General features: G+C 43.6%; 1 protein-coding gene across 1 annotated transcript; it reads left to right on the forward strand.

The window, feature by feature from the left end:
* LOC132264923 (uncharacterized) lies at positions 1 to 16353 on the forward strand. Its single transcript, XM_059765262.1, has 8 exons — positions 1 to 2502; positions 6292 to 6592; positions 9309 to 9482; positions 10781 to 11064; positions 12305 to 13048; positions 13138 to 13701; positions 14647 to 15204; positions 15964 to 16353. Exons 1-8 carry the CDS (start codon positions 1 to 3, stop codon positions 16351 to 16353), a joined length of 5517 nt encoding a protein of 1838 aa, XP_059621245.1.
* The last annotated feature ends 4247 nt before the right edge of the window (positions 16354 to 20600 follow it).

Consider the following 20600-nt stretch of genomic DNA (forward strand, 5'->3'; position numbering starts at 1 on the left):
ATGAGCGGGAGTCAATTGTCGGACGAATTGCAGGAGAATCAGGGTGGAGGCGATGCAGATGCCTTTGTTCACCCAAGTGACATTCATGCGGCCCCGCCGCCCTTCGTTGGGGTGGCAATAAAGCGCTCCCTGCGGCTTCCCACGGACGACGAGCCTCCACCGAGGCCTCCGCCGCCCGTGGATCCCTTCGAGCAGATTCCACTGCCGGGCTTTGTCATCTTTGGCGATGACACGAAGACGAGCAACTTTTTCTGGGGCAACGCGAGTGGCACGAAGAAAAGTTTTCTCGTGGAGCTCACGTCTGAGGAGGAGTTGCAGGACTTCCTGACCGCCGCCAGGACCCCCTCCGAAGAGACATCGCTGGTGATGGGGCAGGAGGAGACGCAACTGGAAGGGGAGGGAGAGGTGATTAATGAATTGGAGGATGAACAGAAGAGCCCCACGTCGACGAGCTCGTACTTGGGCACCCTCACCGAGGAAGATGAAGAGGAGGAGGGGGATGAGGACGTCAATGGGGGCGTTGGAAGGGAGGGTGAGGCAGACGGTGTGAATGGAAGGACGTCGGATGGCGTGCGAGAGGCGGCCGATACATCCATTGTGGTGAACGGCGAGGCGAGCACTGAGACGGAGCTCCACTGCGCAGTGAATGGAGCAGCCGAGGTGGCCCCAACTTCACATGATGACGCCGATGGCGGGGGCGCATGTGCCAGCCCAGGTTCGGGGGTGCTTCGGGGCGGTCGCGGTGGCGATTCATCGATCGAAAAGTGTGTAGTCGTCGCCGACGACGGCATCCAGGACATCATTTTGGAGCAAGGTGAGTCTGGAGAGACACCGCAAGAGCCATCTTTCCCATCGAGTGCGACCCGTGGGGACACCTTGAGCCCTCTGCCACCGCCCGAGTCCCAATCCTTGGCGTTCAGTGATCAGTGCGTTCAAGTGCCATCGCCACCCAGTCGCGAGGACCATCCCCAACACCCCTGGTGCCCGTGCTCGGGCTCCCCGTGGCGGAGTCAAGTGAAAATCCACTGCTGCCACCCGCAGGACTCGTCGTCTGGTCCGTGCAGCGGCGGAAGGAGTGGCCAGGAGAGAAGCTGCGGTGATCAGGGTGGTGTGAACGTTGAAGTGACTTTCAAGGCGCACATAAGTGTTGAATTGTCTGAAGAGTCCTCGAGGCAAACACCATCGATTTGCGTGGAGGACGACAAACAGGAAACCAATTGTGCGCCAGGCAAAAGTGAAATCAGCCCCAGTGACGTGAACGGAAATCCGGACGACTGTGTGGCTAAAAGTGATTCCCCGCGACCCGTGCAGAAATTGCAAGTGTACGGAACTCTTGGCTCGCCATCATTTGCGGACAACTTTGAGGCTAGTGTGCGGCTGAAGCGCCTCGAGGAGCGCCTGAAGAAGTTCACCTACACGAAGAAACTCCTCCGCGACCCACCCCAGGAGCCGCCAGCTGACGGGGACTTTGCCACCATCCTCAAGAGCCTGGGTGGCGAGAGTGAGGTGAATTTTGATGAGTCTTGTTTACATCCCACCAAGGAGTCATCCGCTGAGTCGCACACTCGTGAGGATTCGGACCCCATCGATCGGGCCCTTTCATGCCACAATCAGAACTCACACGGAGACTGCGAAGGGAGTCAATTAGTGAGGCTCCTCTCGTCAGTGCAGAAGCTTTGTGAATCTGGCCGAAGTGACGTGGGTGAGTGCAGGACAGGGTCTGGGAAAATCGATAGGGACACCACTGAGGTCGAAGCTCAGGTGTTGCCGACACAGACAGTGCACAATGTGCTTTCTGGTGCTCACGCGAGAGGTGATGTGCAGTGTTGTGTGAAAGCGGACGAAAATAGCAACTTTCTCAGAGATCCGCCGAGGAAGACCCACCTCAGTCCCGACTCCAGTTCCATTGACTCAGCCGAGGAGTTGTGCAAACTCTTTCCCGAGGAATCAAGGTCGTCACCCCCGCCCCCCATCCACCCCAAGCGGCTCCCCTTCTTCTCCCCGCCCTATCGGCCCTTCCGCGCCACCACTCCACCTCCGCCACCGCCGCCGCCCAAGACCTCGGCCTTCCGGAGCTGCGAATTCGACGCTCTCAAGTATGCCTCAGAAGGCGTCACGTACCCCAATGGCCTGCTCGAGTGCTACGACGAGCTCGAGAGCGATGTGAGCGAAGAGAGCGATGACAATACGTGCCAGTGCTCACTAGAAGCTGTGCCCCTGTACCATCACCCGCTGGTCATCATGCGCGAGAGTGCCGGACCACTGAGGGGCCTCCTCAAGAAGCCCAACCGCCCGCCGCAGCAGCGCAAGAATCGCGTGGTCTTCGACGAGACACGCAATGAGTTCTTCGAGGCCGACTACATCATCCTCATCCGTGAGGACTGTCCCTACGACGAGGAGGACGAGGAGCCGTGCACCTGCGGAGAGCACGAGCTCGTCCGTCTCTGCTGCGAGGAGGGATGCCAGTGTCCCGGATACACGGATGATTGCCGCACGCCTCAGGTAAGACGAGCTATTATCACAAAGCCTCCGAAATCGCTTGGCATTTATCACAGTATAAAATGGCAATTTTCCTCCTTCGATAAAGTACGTCGCGATTTTCCTATAAAAAAAAGTCATGTCACATAGATGAGATTTGAACATAGAGATACTGAAAGGAAGCTTTTTGGGGCAGAAACGGATATAATAATCGAGAAATCAATATACATATTTCCAAAGCTGTTGATCAATATTCTAAAATCATTTTCTTGCTGTTCGTAAGCCTGAGCTTTGCTTCAATGTTCTTCACTGTCTTACCAACTTTGATATTGATTAGAAATTCTATTAAAAGTGCATCAGAATATGCTGTACTATCTGACACTCTCATAAATGAGATTGTGGCTTAACATGAAAACTGTGAGAACTCAAAAGTGCAGTGAAGATTTTGTCGGGATTAAAGCTTCCAAACTGAAGTGTTTTCTGTCTTTAATATTTCCAAGAAGTGCTAAGAAAAGTGAGACAAAGTGACTAACTTGAGAGACTTTATTCCACCAAATACATGTATAAGTAATTAGAAAATGTATATTTAGTCAAGGACTATTTTCACAAAAAGCTTTTGGTCTGTACTGAAATAGAACATCTCAGAGACTCAGTTCCTCTGTGTCTTGTTTTCTAAGTAAATCTCCAGGTGGCGTGATTTAGTGGCATTAATATATTTTCTTCCCCGAAAAATTGGAAAAGGAAAATAAGGGAAACAAGAGTGATATATGGGCGCATTGTTATCTGATATTTTCAGCATGAATTTGCGTTTTTATGATGTTTATGATACCTTAAATTGAATTAGTCACAATAATGCTTACGGACGTTTTATTCTAAAAATAATATTTTTGGAAAATAAATTTCAACCTCTGCTCAATCAAGGGTGCTTTTTCCCCCAAAGTTTTCACGAATTGTAAAATGTCGATTAGACTTTATTAATTAATATCAAATTAATAAGTGAAGAAAGAGCTCAATAAGCACTTTCGTAATTAAAAGCCTTCCTGAATACCTCCATCATGAATATTCGACAGGGAGTTTCGCCCAAATCGAAATACATGTAACTTCTCTTTGTGGGTGTGTGTTAAAGTGGGAGGAGAGCTTGTTGATATTAACGTGGATTAAATCATCAATCCTGATCGATTATTGCATATGGGGGCTCTTATTCAATTATATGTATGTGAAACACGGAGAGTCGGTTCAAATGGCAATTACTCACCCCTTCCAAGAACAAAACACTCCACACACTCAATTAACATTTACCATTCCGCCCGTCGAGGTGCGAGGGGTGAAAAGGTCAAGAGTGCCCTTTCGCGATGTCCTTCACACGTGAGAAGGTCCTGCAAAAAAACAATGTGCACTCGTGTTGACTTTGGAGAGGCCAAATTTTAATTTGATTTACACACAAATTGGATGTCGCTTTAGCGTGCTTTTTTTCCCCATTTGTCCCACCCGGAAATTTAGATTGAATTTCCCACGCGGAAGTGGGACAATTTTCCAAAACGGACCTCGCATATTTATGCACACCAGTGCGCGCATAGCAATTTCACCAGAACAGCCCTTCAATCAACAACAATTTGCCCCGCTCAGTCGCGAGACACAGAGTTCAAAGCTTTATTGGTCAATGGTTGAATGATGAAAGATGAGCACTTACATCACAAGGCACTCCTCGAGATACTTGCATTATATCGATGGTTATCGACTAAATTTCTGCCACGCTTGGAGAGTTTTCTTCAGACTTCCTTCAGAAGCACCGGAGAAACTTTTACAGGGAGCTCCCATGAATGTCTCTTCACCATAGCAAGAGCAACTTTCATGGAAAAAGCTCACAAGTTTTTCGGGGGTTTACATGGCGGGGAGAGGGAAAACGGAATTTATAAGTAATACAATTAAGTTCATACAAAATACTTTTCTACACTCATTTCCCCAAGAGTCAGAAAATATTATTTTGAAAGCTCTTCAATCGATATTTCTATAAAAGCACCTAATGGAACTTGATGAACAACTTGAAAAGTGTCTGACAGAGTTTAATTCGCATGTTCTACTCAATTCTATGGCGTTATAGTTTGGGAAAATACGAATGCACATAGAGTTTTTGGTTATTTTTAGACATTCGTAGCTCTTCTTCAGCAATTGTTTTTGCTAATTTCTAAAAGTTGTTATAAATTTGGAGAGAATAACCCGTTCAAAGTGGCTCACAAAGTGACTCATTCGACCTTTGCAAGCTGTGCAAATATAGAATATTATTTTCCCTATTGTTGTTATTATCTCATAATAGTCATGATACTAAACTGTCTTGTGCAGTGTTTCCCTTCTGGGGGGTTATTACAACCTTGCTGCTAATTACAATTAATGCATGCAATTGCCTGTTCATGGACGCCCGAGAGACCCACTGTCCGGGAATACAGTATTTGGGGAGAGAGCGAAAAATCTGCCTGCGCCCCAACAATTACGCTGATGGTGTTTTAATGCGAATATATAATTACAATCTGTGGCATTATTCATGAGAGTCGCATAATCGGCGTGAGAATTCAGTGTGTGTACGCTTTTTTCGCTCTCACTTTGCGTGGAAGATAAAAATTACATCGGGAGCTTATTATTTACACCTCCAGCACAGAAGGTGAAGGAGTTGTAGTACAATTGAGATGAGAAATTTATACAATTGCTGATGTGTTGGATTATTTCCTGTGTGTGGTGCAAGATGGAGTGTGTGAAAATAAATTTATAGTCCGGTCCCGAAGTTTATTGCACTCGATGGGAAGTTGAGGCAGTGTGCTGGAAGACGCATTCACAATGCCACGGGCCACGTGGAGGTTGAAATGGCTCACGAATTGGGTGAGAGAGTGAAGACTGGAGGAATTTTTGAGGGACAATAAAAAGCCATTGAGAGGGTGGTTGGGTGATTACACTTGAAACTTTTTCTCCGGGGCCTTTTTCTGCGCGTCAAACCGTTGAACGTCTTTCACCAGAAGAGTGAAGCGCGAATAAGAATTAGAAGAAGAGAATAATATGAATTTGGGTCAGAAAGTTGCGGAAGTGACACGAAGAAGATGATTCTATTTTATTCCGTGACTTTCCCACTTAAATTCAATTGCAATTACAGAGCGGAAGCTGCACCTCTTTTGCCTTCTTGCCCATTCGCTCTTCCGAAATTATACGCCAAATGTGTGACAATAGTTTTTGAGGAAGAAGACCAAGTTTCTTTTCTCCTGCCACGGACGATTGAATTTTCTCATTTTCAACCCACACCTTTTCCAGCTTCTTGTGTGTCCGTTTTTCTCATCCAGTCGCGTTAAATTACATTTTACACGTGTATTCTAGACACAATTACATTGTGTGAAAAATACACCGCATTAATTATGTGGCATGCTCACTGTCCAATGCAAATGATGTGATAAATTAGGGCTTATGAGACTTGTCTTGTGAGTAATTTCCAGGACACTGCTCCTCATGCACGGTTGGGTTTGTATTTGAATTTGAATATCGCCCATAACATCAACTGACACAACGTTGTCGCGCGGAATAAAATGCAACATGACTATCGATTGCTCAAATGCGTGGCTGGCTGTGCTGCATGAAAATCGCCCTCCAACTTGGGCTTATTGACGCGTAGAAAATCACCAGTGGCTCCTGAGTGCCATCAGTTGTGCGCCACACATGAAAAATTCCGATAAATGCCATGCTATTTTGGAGACTTTATGACATGGACACGAGTCGAACTTCGCCCTCAACTCTTTCACATGCCATTGCCTCATGTAATTCCCCTGTCATTTGCAGAGTCCCAAGTATGCTCCACCCATGGAATTTGTGGACCAGGCCACACTCAGTCCGCCCGAGGGCTACAAGGACGGCGGCGCCCTCACGAATGCTCTCGGCGGCGCCCTGGGCGGCCATGTGTTCGGCGCCCAGCACATCCAGCAGCTGCAGGTGATCCAGAAGCTCCAGCAGCAGCGGGCCGCGATGCTGGCGGCCCGTGGCCAAGCCACTGCTCCCCAGCAAGGTGATGCCTCGATGCAGCAGCCCGTGTGCATGGAGTGCGCCGAGTGCGCTGAGTGCGCCGCCAAGCAGATGCAAGAAGGTGAGTTTGTCGCAAATTATAGGTCATTTTCTGGCATAAACACCACAATTTCACCCAGTCATAATCTCCTCACCACCGGTCGTGACGTCAGGAATTCCTAAAGTCATCATCTGCTGGAGCTTTGAGGTGTGACAATTGCACGAATGTAGGTCACATGATAAGACTCACCGGGAGTTTAGGTTATTTTTTAGGATTCTGAGATTGCTGAAGGTTACTTCCCGTGAGGATAGAGTTCAAATGGTAGATAGTATCAAAGGCGTCGACACATTTTTCCTCTATATACTCGAGGCGAGTGAACCTGTGCTCAAGTTTGACTCGCAAAACACCCACAGTGTGGGTGGTATGCGAAGCACCTCAATTTTCATAAGATTGGGTGGGTTAGAGAACCATCAAAGGTATAACTTTGGCTCCCACAGGTCCGCCAGTATGGCCAAATAATTTCCGAGATAGCACGTCTAATGAAAGACGTTTTTTCCCAGAATCACTGTACAAAAAAAAAGTTGTAATTTATCACAAAAGATTACATAAGCCAGTGACTTGCGCTTTTGCAATTGAAGCGAAGAAAGTCATAAATTCTCTTATTACCCTTCTTGAGTCAATCCCTCTTGTGTAGTTTCATTTTGTCTAAGTAAAAGTTGACATAATGTAGAGTTTTATCTGATTTTTATTGTCTCTCTGTGCTGGTTTTTTTTGTTGATTCTCGGTGTGTGGAGGGACAAGACACTTTAAAATTTTGCAACATTCATTTGTGTATCATTTGCGATATCCAATGGAATTTGTGAGAAGGGCTTAACACACAAAGCCACGCGCTAATGCTGGCGAAATTGAGGCCAACATCAAGGGATTATATCAATTGAATCAGAAATTTTCCCCACCATATCACCAGCCATTTCCCATTTTCATCGATTTGTGGGGCGATTGCTGAAATTAATAGCTGTCTTGCTGGATATTGTGTGTGCGTGCGAAGTGACATGGCCATGGGGAGATGTTATGGACAGGAGAGTTGGGGTTGACATGGACATTGTTCTGCGATGTTCTTGTGTCGGTACAGGCAAAAATCCCAACTTGCAACTGATGACCATTTGGCCCTCAGTTGCCCTAGAGTCATTCACATGTGAATGAATTTCCATGAATAATTTGGGGGTTCAGTTCCACTCTTCCCTCAACTTCCGTCCTTGACCTTAGTCGAGCGTAACCGTTTGTTGCATTTCGATTTTGTTGTATGCGTATACAAGAGGGGCGAGAAGCGGAAAAGAACCGGACAATGGCCAGCGACTCTCTTCCACACCGTGTTGATTCTCTCAACGTGAAAATGGATTGTCAATTGTGTCCAGAGAGTCGCCCCATTAAATCACCCGCCAATGCAATGCCGCAATGTTGTGGATTTTTACGCGCGGGCAAAAACACTCTCCGAGATTCCTGGCACCTCATCCGTGACTCCGGTTCTGCTGGCAGTTCTTCGAGATTCTTCATGTGGCGTCATTGTGAGCTGTGGGAGCAGCCAGAGTGGAAGATTCTTGTCACTGCCAGAAACACTCTGGCGAAGAATCACTTTTTCCCATCATCGCACTTTGTTGAGAGTGTTGAGTCATAGTGGAGGAAATCTCACGGGAGATCAGACTGTGTTGGGGCCCAATTAAATGTGTATCTGAGAGGCTTTTGCCCGATTTTGGCGCGACACCCAAAGAGCCATGTGGCCGCCAAATTGCTGTGCCAGTATTGATAATAGTGGACGCTGTGATGTGGGCGACACAAGCCGACTCATGTCAATCCCAGGTACAACTCTCAAAACAATCCCTCCAGTCCTTCGCTCTTCGCTGAGCAACAGGATGTGGGTCGATTGTTGTCAATTAAACAAGTGTGTGGCTCTCGAACTTGAAGCTCTCAAGGATTATGTGTGATGAGTTCTGTGAATTCCCATTCTACTCTGCCAAGCTAAATTACTTCAGGCGAGTTTACATTCAGACCAGTGAAAGAGAAAATTGTGTTTTCCGTATTTGCATAGTTTCTACAGTGGATATTTGATTTTTCTTTATGCAATTCTATTGAAACAATTGTGATGTGAAGCCTTAAAATATTGTTTTTACCTCTTTGCTTCCCAATTTCTTAATCTTCTTTATACTAAAGTTGCGGTGAAGCAACAATTGTTGGGTATGAGTAAAAACATGTTTTTCGAGTTTGCACACATAAAGGATTCATGCAGCTTTTTAAACATTGCGCATCATGCTTTCATATTGATTTCTTCTTTAATGTTCCAGTGAGTATAAAAAAAGGGAGGAAATTTAGGTAAACAAATCGAACGCTTCCTTTCAATCCACTTGGAATAAATGAATATTTTATATAACAACTTAAACTGAGAGCAAAGGGTGATGTACGAGCAAATAAATTAAAATTTTCTCTATATTTTGACGAGATAAAATTTTGCATTGTTATAGAAAGATGTTTCACTTTCTTTTACGAACCAGGGAAAAAATTGTATCTATTTGTGTCTGCATTCAGGGAATATTCTATTCTTCCTCCACAACAATTGCGGGGTTTTGTTTACTCAGAGCCACATTCTCCGCAAACAACATTGTGAAACTGTTAATCAAAATTACATTAAACATGGGTTCACAAGTTGAGGTGAAATTTTCCTTAAAATCTCTCTTCCTCTGCCTGTCTCGAGAGATACGTTTCAAGGCAAAACTCACACAATTGTTAATTTGATTTATTCCAGAGTGCGATTCGCCGTGTTCGGATGAAACGGGAACGCTGGAGATGCCACATGTGGCAATCGTTCCTATCAAGACCACCTCGCCAGAGCGGCGGGTGACACAGAAGGAGATCATTGCTGGCGAGGAGAGACCCAAGTACTTGGCCATCAAACAGCAATTAGAGGCAGCGACTCAAGGTATGAAATTCAATTTAACACATCTCGACATAAAATTTATATCAAATTATCAATTTTATTCACATTTTTTCTAAATTAAACTCTCGTGCGCGCGTGTGTGTGAGCAAAATTAAATGAATTAACTTCACTTCGGCAAACTCACATCATCCCTTCTTCTCGCATAGGACATGTTAAAATATTTGCTTTGTTTTAACTTTTGCACAATTTGTTGTGCAATTTCTGAGTTGCGAAACTCTCTCCATATGCCACACTCAGTGGTTGTTGGCGCGGTGAGAGAAAGAATTGATACTGCGTATATGCTCAACTTTTAATTAGGCAGATGAGACCAAATCAAAATTTCCTCGCAATTGTTTCTTAAGCACCATAATCTCCTTCCTTCCCTTATTATCTCATGACTTTTCTCACACACAATTGATCACGACTGTAAATTTTCTCTCGAGACACAATTTTACTTGAGAAAAGTCTCTCTTTTATTCTCCAATTCCATTCGGATTATCCAGAAATGTATATAATTGTTGTTTTCTAAGCAAATTAAATTAAATTCCGGACCCCAGAATAGTGACATGGAACGCAAAATTCAATTAATTTGTGGTATTGCTTGTGTACAATTATTTCGCATATACGTTCTTATGTATGATTTAATGAACTTCCTTGCTTATTTATGACGCTATTGTCGCATCTCATCGAAGATGTCTGCTTTTCCATAAAATTACCATTTAAGTAATCACCACAGATCCACAATTTGACTGTGTGTTGGTGTATTTGGGTGTAAGATATCATGCAGAATTGTTTTTCATTCACTACACACAGTGTGGGAAAATTATCCGTGGATATTGTACATACGGACGTTTATAGATTCATTAGAATACAGTGGGTTTTAACGTTCACATTGTATGTCTTAATTCGAAGATGCTGTTTTTTTTATTCAAGACTATAAAGATCCACGGGTTATTTTACCTCATCTGTGTATTTCATCAACTTTCGTTCACTCATAAAATCAAATCAGTAAAATTCAGTGTCATTTTAGTATAACTATATTAAATATCCTTTCTGTAAAATCGTAACATGCATGTTATTTGTGTGTTTCTCGTGATTACGTGCTGCTTCATTCGGTGGCTCGGAAAATCAACTTTCGACTCTCAATGTTATCAAAAAAACAAAAAAAAATCGGATGCAATTTTAATACCACAATTGCATCGCGCTCTGGTAATTCAATTCTATCGAAATGAAACTGAACAACGCAATTTTGACAAACAATCCCTGAAACTATTGATCAAATAAATGGGGAAAATCCGAAGAAAATGGAGTGGAGAAAGTCCGATCGAGTGAAAATCCAAGATATGTCGTCGAAACCATAACAATGACAACCGTCACTGAACGGCGAATTGTGAGGCAAGCTAATGAAACTGTGCCATCAGGATCTCACGGCAGTGTAGGAGGCATTTCGGCGAGTGGAGCTCACCAGGGAGCGGCGGCAGGCGTTCCGGGAACGGCGGCTGATCATGCGGATAGATTGAATGACTCCACGTCTATTTCGGGCATCTTGAAGGGTGGAAAACTGTGGAAGAGTGAGCAAACTCAGGTGAGTGATGCTTGTTTTCAGAGTTAAAAACAACCCCCGAGATTCTCTGCACACTCAAAGTGTATAATGAATCTGAGTTTGTTTGAATTTGAATGACTATTTGATTACGAGCAACTCATTTTCATTGACTGCATCAAAGTAAATCTCACATCGCGAAAGTTGCGCAACCAAGAGGGATTTGATAAAGACGGCCAATGAGCTAAAGTTGAGAGCCAGCATTGCTTTTTTGATGATATCTAACATCTTCTGCTCAAGACATACTCGCAAAAGTTATTGCTCTTCCCCAATCAGGCGCGGAGTCGAGGAACTTTGAAGTTTACATCTCTTTATTAAGTCCTCATTACCATGATAAAAGTGTTCTGAGATATTTTTAGCACCGAGAGTAATTAAAATTCATTGTATTTTTTGTTACTAACACAATCATAGACGTATCATTTCTTTCATGCTCGGGAAATTCTCGCTGTGCTCTTTAAATATTCATCATTGAGGGTGATATTTGCTGAGGCAAGAAAATGGTATCTGCAGATATAATACCAGTTAAGAGCCCAACAATGCCCTTTGGTACTTCAGCATTAAACATGTTTGGAATGTTGGAGTATTTACTGTAGTAAATGATGGTAGAATCAAGAGGGTTTTCAACATTTTATCCATGCCAATCAATCAGAATATAATTGTTGAGATCAAAGACTGAGATAATTAAATTATAATGACGCAATTATTACTTTTTAAACACTGGGAAAATTAAAATGCTGTATGCAAAATCTATTTAGGGCGCGTGATGGTGTTTTCTGATTAAAACTCTCTTAAAACTTTCCACACGGAGAAGCTTTTCTAACAGATTATAGTCATAAAGTGTATGATTTGTATTAAAATTGAAATTTTTCCCCATCAGCTCATAAGTTTCACGAACGTTGCGCCATTGTTAGTGAGTCTTCTGTTTCTGCGTTCAAAATGTGGGCTCAGAAGTTTTGCTGAAAACCCAAATGCGACATACTTTCTCACGCTTGCTATTCTGTCGTGTGTGACTGAGGCGAAAAAATGGGAAAAATGCAGGTGTAAATGGCTCAAAGAGATGACACTCGGGAGGTTGTACTTCCTCGTCCCATTTGTAACATCTTCCTGTCTTCCCGCGACAAGTATTTATCGCTCTCTGATTCACAGAATTTAAAAATGATTGCAATTTCCTCTTTGCATGGTGTGCCAACCCGCACGGAACTTCGACGGCGATAAATAAAATTAGTGTGACGACACAACGAATATCACATCGGACGAGGAGGGGAACGTGAAGCGCTCCGTGCGCTTCACGGAGAATATCAAGGATACGGAGAGGGAATTGTGCGACGGTGAGGTGCAGTCGGGTGAGGCGGAGGAGCAACGGCCCACAGAGATAATGCTGCTGAAGAAGCAATCGAGCCTCTTCCACAACGCCCTGCGCCCGAACTCGGCACTGCGCCAGCTCTTCCCGGCCGTCTCCACTGCGTCCACGGCTGCGGCTCCGCTCACTCACGAGGCCCTCAGGGCGTTCGATGAGTCCAAGAGGGGCCCCACGCTGGCCGCCATCGGTGGCGGCGGTCTGGGAGTCAGCAGTGACTCCGAGACAGACACGATTCGGCGCACAATCGAGAGGAATGCACTGAGGAGGTCGCTCATCAAGTACGAGCCGAAGAAGAAGCCCGTCCGGCCGGACACGTCGCTCGAGGAGAGGATCCGCCAACTCACATGTGATATCGACGAACCGCTGGCGGATGGGCAGGTGAAGGATCTCAGAGGGGATCTGGAGCGCAGAGATAGTCCGGCTGGTGAGGAGAATCCGCAGCAGTCGAAGTATATGCCAGACAAGAGCTTCTCGCCCAGCTCATCGGCCAGCAGCTCCTCCAGTGGCTCCACGTCGGCCTATCGCAAGATCACGGACATCTTCCATCGCGATCGACGCCAGGAGCGCATTCCCGAGGCGGATGAGAATCCTATTGTGATCATTCCTCAGGTATCGCGGGCAGAATTGCTGCTCTTATGGCTCTTTGAAGCACAAACTCATGGTGAAGATGTGTGATTACGATTTTGTCTCCCCCGCAGGATTGCCGATGTCCTGCTGCTCCGGATTTGGGAATGGGTGTTCAGATGCCACAGACACATACGCAAATACATCAGACTCCGCCGCGTCAGAACGAGTCCAGGCGTCAGTTCCTCTCCACTCTGGCACCACTCACGGCGTGCGTGGCTGGCCAGAGAGATGACTTCTCCTACTACACGCTCAGTGCCGGCGACCGCGCTTCCACGGCCAGCTCCCAGTGCTCAGAGTACAGCCTGGGTGACATTGAGGCGGTGCTGCACGATGATGAGGTGAAGCAGGTGGCGCCGGACGTGATTGCCGGCACTCCTGGCCAGGAGTCCGACGAACTGGCGGCTTTCGCGCAGCAGGAAGCCTCGCGCACAGATCGCATCAAGAAGCGCTACAGCGGCAATGAGGCTCCCAATGTCAACACCAACTCAACAGTGGCGTCCGACGATGATGACGAGCAGAATGACTACGGATTCAACAAGAGGCCGTCAGTGAGGGGAATTAAGCCCAAGTTCGGCACCACCAATGAGATTCTGCAGCAAATGCAGGCCCAATTGGCCCAGCCGGGCCCAATTCAGGTGAGTGACTCGCCATTACAAATTAGAAATGCCATTCAGACTCTCCTTGGCACCAATACTTGATTCATTTGTCCTTAATCTCCATGTCTTTCGTGAGGTTTTTCCCTGTTCTGCCAAATTATAAATTTGCTCCGTGGGAGCTTTCTTTATGGCGCTTGGGTGTGCATACAAGAAAATGAGTATTTTCACAATTTCCATTCTGGTTCCTGCCTTGGCAATGTACCAACAGCCAACAGAATGTATGACTGGAGCGTGGAGCCATTGTCTGGCATATTCTCTTTCTCTCTGCTTGTCTGGCCAGTGAAATGTGATACTGATTTTCACAGGACTTGTCTTGAAATTCTTTGTGTCCATTGTGACTTTTTATCAAACGTTCATTATTCATGTTGCATTTCACTTGCGGATATTTTTATGCAAAATATATTTTTTTTTACTTCCTTTTCTCCTGCGGTGATTGAGTGGAATTTTCATTTCCCGTAAAATCGCCGCAACATTATTTTTTACCGAGAAAATTTTAATTGTAAATTATAATTGAGATTGCAAATTTTAACTGGGATTTTTCATATTTCATTCTTCAATGATGAGAGATATTTGGAAAAAATGAAAAGTCAATATATATATGAATAAGTTATGGAAAGTTCATTATATTTGGTGTTTTTACTCTTTGTGAATGATTTCTGTATGAATTTAATTATTATTCTCATTCCGGGAAATTCATAGACTGCGATTTACAGCGCTAACTATAATTTTCAGCTTTTCTGGGAAAAATGTATTTTACTTTTTTTTTACTAATAAATTGTTACATTACTGAGAATAATTTAGGTAATTTAGTTGGAAATCCGCTCAGTTTATATTTTTTTTAAAAGCTCCCATTTGGATTGGGAGCAAAATTTGCGTCAGTTAATTAGTGGATATTTGCCAAACACTCATTTTCGACTCTTACAGACAACACAGGTTGTCCAGCAGACACACACGACCATTCAGCAGCCTCCGCCGCCGCACATGATCCAGAAGATTCACCCAGCCAACGCCATTATCCACACCGTGACATCGCAGCAGCAACAGCTGACCACAACTACAGGCTCCAATGCCGCGCAGTGGGCCTACTTCTCCGCGGAGTCTCAGCAAACGCCTCCGCAGCAGCAGCAACAGCCGCAGCAGCAGCAGCTGCAGCGCAGCCAGAGCACCAGCGGAGCATCCACGGATGTCGTGGCCACGAATGCCAACTACTACAATCACCTGCCGGCAGTTCACGGGCGGCACAGCTTCCACGGGCATCATGAGGCCACAATCTACCAGAATTGCCACAGTGTGGTGGAGCAGCAGCAGTACGGACGCTTCGCCAGGAGCCCCACCCGCCGCCCAGAGTCGCCACCGCCGCTGAGGAACTACCACCAGACCATGGTGCTCATTCCCTACAACAACACAGAGTCCTTCGCCAGATACGCCACGAGCAATGAGCAAATTCCTGGCCAACAATTCAGGCGCTTGGAGTATCAACAGGTGGGTTTCGTAACTTTCGTCATTTCCACATACCATTGCTGAAAAGTTTCTCTCGTCATTGCAAGATTCCGCGCACCAAATTTGTTGTGGCATATTCGCCTCCCGATGCGGAGATGAAATAATTTCCCTTTGGAAATGGCTTATTAAATATTTTAATCATAAGCACGCGTCGCGCATACCTCTCACAGCAATATTGTCCATGATGTTTCCGTTCTGGAGACTTTTGAATAATGTATAAAGTTTTTCCCAATTTTCTCAAGAAATTTCACCCAAAAGTTTCATGATGGTCGTACTTAGGAGATGGAACATAATGAAGAATGGCTTAAGAATTGGGTGACAGTTTCTGTATGATATATAAAGTGTGACTTTGCCAAAGACATCATCTCTAAAATAGTTAGAGGAATTAAGAATTAATCTTTCAATTGCTTCCGACAACATAATTCCCCCTTTGGGGAGATTGTTTGATCTGGAAAAACATCACAAATTTTTCATCTTTGCTATCCAGAGGGAAATTATCGGCGAATATTCCGTTATGACCGTGAAAATATGTACAGAACGTTTTAAATTTAGAGAACACCTTCAAAAGCATACATGAATGATGCCTCTGAGTAAATTATGTACGCAAATTACATTATATTCACGATGTGCACACTTTATCTTTAGACTTTCAAAGCCTGAGAGAACATCCTTGATTTCGCAAATGTAAGGAGCGAGTGAGCGAGGACGTGAAATGGAATGAGCAACTTTGTCTACTTGCAGGTCACCCAGCAGACGATCCGCGTTCCCATGGGATACCCGCTGCCGGGCATGCAGCTGCACGTGGTGGCGGGTCGCGGTGGCGCGCCGCACGCCAACTACGCGTCCTTCCCGCGCCCACGGCGTCCCGGCAACTATGCGTACGTGACGCCAGGTGGTCAGGAGAAGGAGCCGCCGAGCGGTGGCGTGAAGTACATCGAGCGCGGTGCTCCCGAGGGGGCGGCGAGCGCGCCACCCGGTGACGCGAGTGCCGGCAACGGTGCGCTCATGTCACCCGTCTCGGGGGCGCCGCACACGACCTCCACGGGTGCCGCGCAGACGACGACGTCAGGAGTTACCACCACCACGTCCGCCCCCGCGACGGGTGCCGTGTTCTACGCCATGAACGTCTGACCCGGGGATTAGGTTAGTGTTAGGATAAGCGTCGAGACCACGCGCGTGGCCGCGAACGGGTGGGAATTGCAGCCGGCCGGCGGCTTCGACTGACGCCCGGACTGGCTGTGCATCCAGCAATTGCCCACCATTTTTGCCATGACGATGATCTTCTCCGCCTCCGCAGTATCTTTTATTCATCAGCTCTATCACTGCGAAGAGGAGAATTTCGAGTCGCTGCGACAAATTTTTGATGTTTTCAAATATGCAAAAGGCTGGCAAATGAGGGAGTTTTTCATTCCTCAACACACGCGCGCTGATTATTTTGCGATGAGCGATGATAAATTGAGTGATTCATTGATGAATCTCACGCTCTGGTAAATAATGAATTTGGCGCTCGTGTCAAAATGATGAGCATTTTCACCCTCGTAAATCAGCATTTTCCAGTATTTAAATTCCAGAATAGAAGCTTGTATTTTTCTATTTTTACTTCTCAAACCAGAAAAATGGGTGTGAAATGAAAAGAGCAGCTTACCTTACACGGCATGGCCTGAATCTGATGCGCATGAAGAAGGTGATTAGAATTTCAGTTCACGTAGAAGAGTGAATTACAGCGCAATTGAATTGCAAAAAGTATGAAGAAAAATGTGTTATTCATAAAGTATTTAGTGAGAGTGCAAAGCAAATGATAAGAATTTCTGTCGCATTCGGATTGGGGCAGGCCGTGAATGATGTAATGGAGCATTTAATGGAGGAGCTTAAAGATGAGTGATGGGTAATATATGGGAAAAGGGCGCTGAATGGCAAATGGGGAGAATCAGACTGTATAAGAGGTCAATCTCCCTAATTGCCATTCATAGCTACAGTCTTATACTTTCAACTTGAGTGTATTTCTGAATTTCATGAGCCACCAACGCCTCGGATATCGCAAAATCCATATTTTTATCTCTATGATGCGTCAAATGGCGAAGCGAATGAAATGGGAACATTGCGCGGATGTTCCTTCGAATGACATCGATTCTAATTGGTCGACACTTTAAGTGCTCAAACAGCTTAAGTAAGTGAGTTTTATTGGGTTGAAAGTTGAGAAATATATTTGAAAGGCAATAAAGCTCTTAAGTTGTGGATCAACTTTTTGATGGGGAGAACGATTACATATATTTTTCTGATAAGGAAAACAGTGCCAAAGCTACAAGATTTTATTTTATCGACATGATGCAGAGGAAGCACTCTCTTCCTTCTCTCCATCGATGAAATGCTGTGTGCTCTGTGGAAGCACGGAAAAATGGGTTGAGAGGTATAAAATAATATACCAAAGATTGTGAAGAAAGTATCTTATCAAGAATGATATTTTTGTTACTCATCTCCTTGTATAGGAACATTTTGTAGGAATAGCAAAAAAAAGCAACCATTGAAAGTGAAGATTGATGTGGGAGAGCAAACGAAAGATAAACTTTAACTTCAAAGAGAAAATACTAAAGAATATTCTATATAGATTTGTATTTCAGACATTAAGATTAAAAAAACACGGAATGCATGGTGGGAAGAGATGCAGTGAGAGCGCAACTGAGATTGTGAGTGAATGGGAAAGAGAACAATGAATCCTTTTAATATATAATAATTGTATATCAGTATCACAATTTGAAATATTTGATATATATTTTATTTGCATTGATGCAACATTATTAGCGGATGTGAGACAATGAGAAGAAAGAAATTGTTATTAGTCTGATTTTGTTATAAAAATTCAGTACCTTTTTGCATTGTTTTTCAGCTAATTTTACCTAGAAATTACAATGATCTTTGATTCATTCAAAATGAATTTAAATATGCATACAGCAAAGATGTAGGTTGTAAGATAAATCACGTAGCATTTAGTATTATTGAATGAGAATCAAAAGGAAATCCCTTGGAGGCAGCATTCAAGTGGTTAATATGTAAGAAAATACTTTCACAAACTATAAATACACACCAATTGCTAACAATAAAATGATACAAAAATACATAGTAAGCATTAATGGATCGTTGATGGCACAGACCAAAAAAAAAGCGAACGAAGAGTGGGTCGAATGGAAATGTATAACCAAATGGAAGATATATTGTATCTTTGAATCACACATTCTTGATAGAATACCAATATATTTAATTATAATCAAATTCATTTAGTGAACTTTAGTATTAGTAATTTTAGTGAAAATAATGAAATTGAGAGTATTAAGTAAAAAAAAGGGTTAATACGTATTTAAAATATTATAAAACATTATACACGTAAATTAACAGAATATTACTCAATTGGGAGGAAAGCAAACTCTAAAAAAAAACCAAAATACATTTTTAAAACTGCGATGCAAAAGTGTTGGAAGCTCATCTCTCTCATGTCCTTCACTTTTCATCGTGACTTTCGGACAGGTGACTTTAAAACTCAAAAGAAAACCGTAGTAATTCGTAATGTGGAAGAAATTAACATTAAACAAGACATAAAATTGAATGCATTTAATATTGAGAAGAATGTTTTATTTGTACAACCCAAAATAGAGACTCTCAAGCGCAGCGACAGTTGTTTGGACTGATTAAAAAAGCACGAACTGATGTTGCAATAAAACCAACATTTATGGCAGCAATTGACTTAATTAGACGAAACAACTTCTGCTGCGATTGAACAAGAAAATATTGAATTGAAGATGAGGCTCATGGGTGGCGATATTAACATTTTATGGTCGAATTTAAAGCAATTTTTGCAGTAGAGATGGCAGCAAGAAGAAGAAACCATTACACGATGAAAATATTTGATGGAAAGGAAAGAATAACAATTGTATCTATACTATATAACAGAAAGAATGTAAAAGAAAATATTAGAAGTTTCCTCACTTAGAGGCCTAAAAAAAACTGTTTATTGATATTTATTGGCATTTCAATAAATGACATACAACACCAAAAAGTATTTGCAGAGAAAACAATATTATTATTTAGGTAAAAGAAAAAGAGAATAAAGAGAAATAGAGATATAAATGTAATATTGTAAAACAACAATAATTTATTGAAAACTTTGTATTCTCTATTTAGAAATCCAAGAAGAAAAAGTGAACAGAAAACCTTTGTTTATATAAAAAATGAGAAAAATGAAAACATATAATGAAGGATATAAAATTGTTTGTCAATAATTCAAAAACAATTCTCTTCTATTTCTGTCCTCTGGCCAAACCCATTTCATCCTGTCTTGTCTGCCTTGTCAGCTTTTCGGGCCTCGAAGTCGCGTGATGGGATTAAAAGTGGCCAGGACGAGGAGGATAAGAAATCAGACGGCGAATCGGATTACGAAGGAATTTTCTCTGAGAGAGATAAAATTGTATTATTGCCGAGGATTTCGTCATATGGCAAAAGGCATTTAGCAGGAAAACAAGGAGAAGACCATTTACGGCCGAGATTTCCATCCACCCAAGCTCTCTATTGGAAGTCGAATACAGGACAAATTGGCGGTAATTGTATTTCATACACTTGACATCTCTTCTATCGATTCACCCAATGTTGAAACACGCTTCGCCCAAAATGATAGGGAGAGGATGAATTCCGAGAAATAGAGCACAAGAGCGTGAGAACATCAGGTGACTTTTCCTATTCAGGGATAGAATTCACATGAAAAGGAATAGAATTGTACGGGAATTGTGTCGTTATGGTTTCAATATGACCTTCTCTTCAACTATGATGATTTCTGAAATTTACTTCGACTTAAATTTATAGCAGAGAATAATTTTCGCGGTCACATTGCATACGACGCAACTTTTCCATCGGCTGTCACGTGGTGCTGAGATGCCATTCATGTTGCTGCGAATTTGGTGGCGTGTTTCACAAGTCTTGTCGATAGCATGACCTGTGTCGTCACACCATTTGTTTTGGCACTAAAATATGAATTTAGATTAATTTTTAATCTACATTTAGACCCAATTGTCGTGCCATGACGCTCAGGAAATCTCCATTGAATCCACAAATCTCGCCTGCGATTGAACACAAGTGTGGGCGTAGTAAATTTGATGTGGCGAAAAATTTAAAGGGCTTCATCGATAAACACTGTGTGAAAGACTTTCCCCTGGGTTGAAATTAGCCTTACAATGTAATTTGAGGCTGTCGCTGTGACACACCATTTTCAGCTTGTATTCGTAGAAGTTGTGGCAGTGTATTTGCCACCATATACACAGAGATTTTGCCACTCACGTGGCTTTCTACGTGAGACACGCTCCATCCCATTCTCCTGCCCACCACTGAGTCGCTGA

The sequence above is a fragment of the Phlebotomus argentipes genome, unplaced genomic scaffold (assembly GCF_947086385.1).
Source record: "Phlebotomus argentipes unplaced genomic scaffold, Phlebotomus argentipes genome assembly contig_2, whole genome shotgun sequence".
In the NCBI taxonomy this organism is placed as follows: Eukaryota; Metazoa; Arthropoda; class Insecta; order Diptera; family Psychodidae; genus Phlebotomus; species Phlebotomus argentipes.